Source organism: Urtica dioica, chromosome 2 (assembly GCF_054948205.1).
Source record: "Urtica dioica subsp. dioica isolate 48M chromosome 2, U.dioica_male_clone48M_v1_H2, whole genome shotgun sequence".
Lineage (NCBI taxonomy): Eukaryota > Viridiplantae > Streptophyta > Magnoliopsida > Rosales > Urticaceae > Urtica > Urtica dioica.
Window position 1 is genome coordinate 42519263 of NC_142757.1, and position 7756 is coordinate 42527018.

Consider the following 7756-nt stretch of genomic DNA (forward strand, 5'->3'; position numbering starts at 1 on the left):
AAGCACAACATGTAAAAAAGAGTTTTATAAATATTATGGAGACGTCTGCGTACTAGTCTAAAATTAAAACTTTCATATGTTTTCGTTGATTAAAAACTCATATATTTTTATCATATAACAAAAGCACATAAAAGTATCTTGTATAAAGATTTCATTCCAAAATACGTTTTGTAAGTATTTTAAAAATATCCAAAACCATGCTGATTAAATCAAGGTAAGACTATATATGCACCGATTGTAAATGATTTTTATAATATAAACCGTTCATCTAAAAATAATGAAATTATAAACACATTTCAAATTTTTTTTAAATATTTGTATATAAAAATTTCAGATTAAAAAAAGAACCATGGATATTTTAAATAAAACGATTTTCTAATTATTTCAAATTAGTATATATTTTGATCAATAAACTTTAAAAAGAAAACAACTACAAAATAACTAATATAATCCCGAAAAAAAAACAAAGAGTTATCAATAAAATACCTCTTATTTGGCTAAAAAGAAAAAAAAACCCTAATACTTGTTAGGATCATCAAAGGAGAAGATAGATCACTTGCTAACCAGGGATTTGGTTTCTTTTTGTTCTTTTGAAAAAGAAAAAGGGAAGGTCTAACGATAATGAAAAAAACTGATACATATATATATATATATATATATATATATATATATATATATATATACACTTCATATCTATATATTATTTTTTAAGGAAATACCAGTTTCATTACTTAGCCTCTTGGCATACGATGTTGCTTACACAGAAAGGAACATTGGGTTGAGGACGAAACCCCCCAGCTCCAGAATTCACAAAACTTCTACAGATAAAATGAGCTGCATAATTAAGTTCTCTAGGAACCCAGTTGAACTCACATAACTCGAAGGAAGTCATAGCTGTCTGAATCTGATCATACAGGGGCAACAAGCTCCAATCCGGACAAATTCTGTCCCATTTTAACCCATCCAAGATTTGCTTGTTGTCACCCTCCACAACTAATCGCTTGACGTTCCTGAATTTTGCTACGAGTACAGCCAAATAAACTCCACTTAACTCGGCCTCCAAGGCATATTTGGCTTCGATCGCATTCCGCCAGAACCGCCGAGCTTCCCCGTCACAGTCACGTGGCACCATCCCCACTGCGGCAAGGCCATCTCGAAAAGCGGCATCGACGTTTACCTTCATGCTTCCCGGTGGGGGCTTTTTCCACTTGCGTAGCCTTGTTCCTTCACTCAGACATTCTTTCGGAACCGAAGCGCGGAACTCCTCAACCTCTATGAACCTGCTACGCATCCAACTGATTTGCTCAGAATCTTGCTTGTTTTTTCCTGCAAACATAAGATCATTTCGCCACATCCAATCGGCTTCGATGATAATGTTGTCAATGGTGCCCACAAGAAGAGTAGTAGTATCTATTTATGTACATTTGATGTCATATAGTCTTACGAAGACTCTTGCTTGTAATTGCTTATTCATTATTAATAAAGTTGAAACGTTCATTCATTCTTTCTTTGTTTGAAGCTTTATGATAAAACCTTAGTCTTTTAGTCCATAAACAAACTTAACAACTTACGAGGAGACAAATGTAGATTTTCATGAACAAACTCTTCGTAGTTTGCTTAAAACGATATATTCGCAATCTTAGGGTCAAAGGACTATTGACCTCAGTATGATTGTTAGAAGAATCTATGATGTCTGGTTATGAGGCATTGAGAGTTGGAGACTCTATAGTTCTTCTAGGTATCTTCCGAAGGTACTGAATTGACCAGTGCACTTCTAGAGACAATATAAGAACAAACCATTTAACCTCTTATGTCTCGAAGTCACTAAGTATGAATTGCATCATGCTTACCTTAATCCTGAAACGAGACATGTCATTTCACCCCTTAGTATTCTCATTTGAGAAAGTCAGAGTTCGGACTCACTATGTGATTCCGAACAGGGCCTATTGGTGAAGTACTAAGTTGTGAGAATGTCATGAGTAACTTTGTGAAGTTCTCATAGATATGGAATTCATGTACAAGATTGCTGAAATGCAATGTATGTCACCTCATGCTTTGTTCCTTGGAGTGTGAATAAATGAACTGGCCAGTGTCCAAATTGAGTCCTGACTCTTTTGGATGAAACAATGTGACTTGTTAGCTCCTCGTCAATACATTGTTTCTAACTTATTCACAAGCGACAAAGGAGTTGAGGAAATAACAGCTAGAAGGGTAAAATGGTAATTTAGTAAATCCCGACTAGCTGATGACATTCATGAAGGGTAAACATAGATAATATTCAGTGGATCCGCTCATCATAATTAGGTCGAATTCTTGAGTAGAAAATAAATTCATTTGAACCGAGAGATTTTCAGTGTCAGCTCTTTAGTGGAGTCAGTTGGCATTAAGCTAAACTTGGAAAATGTTTGTGAACTTTTGAGTCCAAGTGTTTAGCTCAAGCTTTATTCATTTGGGTCCATGAGGTCACTGTCACGAATCACATCGATAGGAATTGTTAAACTGGAAGCTAAGTCAAAACAAGAACGAAAATTGTCAAAATGGTATTTTTGTCTTTTGAGACATAAGGATGAAATGGATGTCAATAAATTTTGACAAGTTCATTTGATGACTTAATGTCACTCGGCCATAATATGATTAATTGGGCCTTGTGAATTAATTTCATTTCATAAGATAGGAGAGTTTATTTTGTGCATAAATGTATTTAGATACTTGCCAAAAGAAAAAGAGGAAACAAATTTCCTCCAAGAGGAAAGTGGGAATCGGCCAAGTGAGAGACAAGGCAAGGCCTTGAACAAAATAGGAAACAAATCAAGGCTTCTAGAAGCCTTGAGTTGGCCGAGTGTCTCAAAGGGAAAAATGAGGAAATTGCTCATGAATATGTGATATTCTATAGAAGAGGAAACTACCTTATTGAAGGTGAGACCTCTCCTATAAATAGGAGCCTCATTTCCTCACATTTCATTCATCCAAATTTAAGAGATTTGAGAGACTCTCTCTCTAGAACTTTGGCCGAAAATCCTCTCTCTCTCTCTCTAGTTTATTTTCGATTTTTTCTTGTCTTGGCACCTAGGTCCTCACTCGACCTAGTGTTTAGCTCTGCGACTTTGAGACTTGTTCTTAAGTCGTAGTGTTTAAAAGTGCCCACTCACTGATTCCTTCTTTTCGAGTGATTTAGTGATAGAAACTTTCGTGGTTGCTCGAGGTGCCGAGGAAAGAAAGAGAGACGTGCTGCGAGGGGAGACGAGCGTTGCAAACTTTCCACAAGCTTCTTCAAAGTTCAAGCTTCAAGAAAGGTTAGTAAACTTCTAGCTCATATTGGTTTTTAGTTACATGTACTTGCACTTGTCTAGGTTAGTAAAAACTGTTTTACTTATAAAAGAAAATTTTTAAAATTCCGCCGCTTACCGAAGCGTTAATTTTTTTCTCAAACCCTAGATCGATTCCAACAAATGGTATCAGAGCTATGGTCAAAGATTAGCATGTATATGTTTTTAAAATTATGAGCTTGAAAATCGTTTTCGAAAGTTTACTAATTTTGTGACAAGTTAGAATTGTAATCTTAGATTTTTTTTTAATTTATTGCTCTTGCCTTTAAATTAAAAAGCATGTTGATTTTCTATGAGTTTGGGATGTTTTTAAAACACATTAGAATCAGTTCTAAAAGTTTTTAATTTTTTATATTGAAAAACGTGTTTTAAAGGTTTGAGAAATTTCGAGTAAAATTTTGTGACTAGTTTTCTTGTCTTACTAGTTTCTTATTTTTACTTGAATCGTTTTATGCATGTTGTTATTTCTTTTATTCTATGTTATTACCATGCTAATAAAACACAAATAAAAGCTTTAAACAACATCTTAAAATGTTCCGTTACACTCGATTCTTTTTCGCACCTAAAAAGGACCAAGCTTTAATTTATTTCTTTTTCTTCGAGCTGGAGTAAACCCGCATTAAAAGTGGCATAACTCTCTGCTCCGAAATCGAAATTTAGTGATTCTTGAATCAAATTAAAGCTCTATCTGTTGTCTGTCCAATGCCACCGGTTTCGGCTCAAAAGGACATCGGAGCCGCCAGATATGGCGATTTTACTCCGAGGTGCGCGGCTGTTTGAAACTCCAGTTTTTTAGAAATCCGGATTTTCAAACCCCACTACCATGAGTTATAGAACTCTAATGAGAAAGTTTTCTTGAGCAAAAATGTTTTTCATATGATTATAAACATGTTGTGTAAGATTAAAATGTTTTGATTTTTGAAAGTTTGATTGAAATTGAATTTTTACAAAACTAGTTTGAATTTTGAAAAACCGTTTTCACTTTCAAACTTGAAAATATTTTGTCATCCAAATCAAATAAATTTTCAAAATGTTTTCAAAACTATATCTATATCACATATGTTCAAAATCTATATGCTCTTGAAAATTTGAGTGGGAGGTCTCTTTGTAGACAAGCCGAAAAATAAAAAGATGTGTAATCTCAAACTTTCAAGTGTTCGAGTGAGTTGAAGTTCATACTTCCCTCATGCACTTTCCCGAAATATAAAATAGGAAAAGATCGAGTATGTACCTTGTGCCTTTATGCACTAATACTACTCTGAACATGTCGATCTAGGATTCTCTTCTAGTTGTCCGCTCTGTCGCTCTCTAACTAGGAAATTTGTTTCCGAACTTATAAGAGTCGATGAACAAACTCCAAAAAAACTAAGTGGGAGGGTTATACTTGTTGTTTGTAACCCACGATCTCCAACACTAATGAAAAGTGCAAGTGTCGCCGGACTAAGAGTCACCCTCGTGGCCCTCTCTTAAATGAGAGTACTCAAGGGCGCTTTGCTCTGATCATTGCTCAATGAGCTACGTCCGAGAGTGAGACGATGATGGCAAGGCCTCCCCTCGGTGGATTGTTTTTCAAAGTCGATCTATTGGACTAAGTGGTTGGTTACACACTTAGACTCAATCCCTAGTAATCCTCCCTCGAGGCCCTGCGAAAGGATGTGAGTGATCAAACCAATTTACAAGGTGGCTAGTCAATGTTGATGTATTGACATCTTGGCTAAGCATTAATGATGTGTCATTTACTTATAAATGGAGATTTTTTGCGGCCTTCCCTCGAAGGAGTAAATTATCGTTTGGTTTATAACACCTTTGGATTTTATAAAAGTCTTAATAAAACTTAAATCCTAAACCAAAGACTAATCATAAACTTGTTTCAACTTATATAGGCAATATGTCTCTCAAACATCTCTCAATCTTTCTTTCCTCGATCAAACTCGAAAACGAAAACTACGTAGATTCGAAACGTAACCTCGACATAATACCTACCGTTAACAAGCACAAATGGGTACTCACCACCCCGTGTCCTCCTCTGACGAACGATGATTCAATTCAAGAGGACAATGACGCCTTAGCGGCCTGGCTTCGATCCGATGAGATTGTGAGGTGCTATATCTTGGCATCTATGAACAATATGCTGAAAGAGCAACATCGTGACATCGAGACTGCCGCTGACATGCTCTACAATCTCCATGAGATGTTTGAAGGGCAAAGGCGTCAAACAAGGCTACAAGCAGTCCGACAGTTTATGAACTGTCATATGCAGGCTAGGACTCCTGTTGGAGACTTCATGATACTGATCATTAGTTTTCTAAATAAAATGGAAATCCTAGGATCTGAGATTAATGGGAAGAATATCATAGATATGATCTTAGAAACTCTCCCCGCATCTCTTGATACCTCCAAGATGAACTACTCCATTAACAAGCTAGTGTACACTGTTACCAAGCTTATGAAGGAACTTCACACTGCTGTAGGTCTCACTAAGACAAAGAGGAATCAAGGAGAGGCACATGCTACTGAGCACAAAGCCTCCGCCTCTAGAACTGAGAAGGGACCTTACAAGGCCGATAAAAAGAATTGTCCCGCCTATCTGAAAGCAAAGGAACATAGTATTGTACTAGTTACCGAAGCATGCTTAGTAGCTGATAATGTATCAACGTGGATTCTTGACTCCGCTACTACTAACCATATTTGTTGTTCCTTGAATGGTTTCAAGAAAACCAAAAGCTTAGAGGAAGGCGAGTTCTGTTTCAAATGGGGTGATGGGAGCCTGGTGTCTGCAAAGGCTGTGGGATCCGTGACGCTGTCTTTTGAAGACCGCACTTTAAACTTGAATAATGTTTATTTTGTTCCTACCTTTGGGAAGAACTTAATATCCGTTGCTCGTCTTCTTGAGCAAGATTATTGTTTAAAGTTCATTAAGAATGGAATTCGTATTTCGTTTCCTGATAATTCTTTTGTCACTGATGCATGTATGAAGAATGCTCTTTTCTACATCTATCCCACTAAACCTTCTCTCTTAGACACCGAAATAGATAATGATCTAATAAGGGAGCCAAAGAGGATCAATCTTTCTGAATCCTCCGATCTAACAAAATCAACATACCTCTGGCACTTAAGACTTGGTCATATCAGTCTAGATAGGATTAAGAGACTTGTGAGGGATGGTCCACTCCAAGCCTCTGCAATAGGTTCACTACCTACTTGTGAATCCTGTATAGAAGGAAAAATGACTAAGCGACCTTTCTCCGATAAGGGTCGAAGAGCCACTGAGTTGCTGGAACTAATACATTCTGATGTATGTGGACCGCTCAACCAACAGGCACGTGGAGGATACGAATACTTCGTTACCTTCACTGATGATTACTCAAGATATGGGTTTGTCTATTTGCTTAAACACAAATCCGAGACCTTTGACGTATTTAAGGTCTTTAGGGCTTTAGTGGAAAAGCAAACTGGCAAAGTGATCAAAACCCTTCGATCTGATCGAGGTGGTGAGTATATGTCTGGAGAGTTCGATGACTTTCTTAAAGAAGAAGGTATCGCTTCTCAGCTTACCGCACCTGGCACACCTCAACAAAACGGAGTGTCAGAGAGAAGAAACCGAACTCTTATGGAGATGGTTAGATCGATGATGAGTTACTCATCACTCCCGCTTTCCTTTTGGGGATATGCCCTCGAAACAGCCGCTTACATTCTGAACCAAGTTCCGTCTAAAACGGTTCCTGGTACTCCTTATGAAAGATGGACTGGCCGTAAAGTAAGTTTGGGCCACATCCGAATTTGGGGTTGCCCTGCACATGTGCTAAGGCAAAAGACTAGCAAGTTGGCTAGTAGGTCAGAATTGTGCCTGTTTGTGGGATATCCAAAGGAAACCAAAGGTTTCATTTTCTATAGTCCCGAGGACGATAAGACTTTCGTTAGGATGAATGCTCGTTTCCTTGAGGAGGACTTCATGAAGGATGCGAAACCTAGAAGCAAAATTGTGCTTGAAGAAAAGTTGGGTGAGGAAGCTTCTACCTCATTTGTAAGAACTGTTCTTACCCCAACTGAAACACAACCTAACTCATCAGAATCTCGTCAAGTAGTACTTCGACGTAGTGGGAGGGCTACTCAAAAGCCTGACAGGTACATGTCTTATGGAGACTCTCTTGTAACCGTCTCCGACATGGATGACCCTGTTTCCTATAGCCAAGCGATGGCTTGTTCTGAATCAAACCTTTGGCTTGACGCCATGAAAGTTGAAATGCACTCGATGTATGTCAACAAAGTCTGGAAACTTGTAGACCTTCCTGAAGGGATTAAACCCGTAGGGTGTAAGTGGATATACAAGAAGAAAAGGGGTCCTGATGGGAACGTCGAGACGTTCAAAGCACGACTTGTGGCGAAGGGTTATACCCAACAAGAAGGGATTGACTATGAAGAAACCTTCT

General features: G+C 37.8%; 1 protein-coding gene across 1 annotated transcript; it reads right to left on the reverse strand.

The window, feature by feature from the left end:
* Positions 1 to 727: 727 nt before the first annotated feature.
* LOC149404821 (uncharacterized) lies at positions 728 to 1354 on the reverse strand. The gene has a single exon (XM_089607689.1). It carries the CDS (start codon positions 1352 to 1354, stop codon positions 728 to 730), a length of 627 nt encoding a protein of 208 aa, XP_089463815.1.
* Between the last annotated feature and the right edge of the window lie 6402 nt (positions 1355 to 7756).

Coding starts and splice junctions, on each gene's coding strand:
- LOC149404821 (XM_089607689.1), bottom strand. CDS start 1,354: ATGTGGCGAAATGATCTTATGTTTGCAGGAAAAAACAAGCAAGATTCT.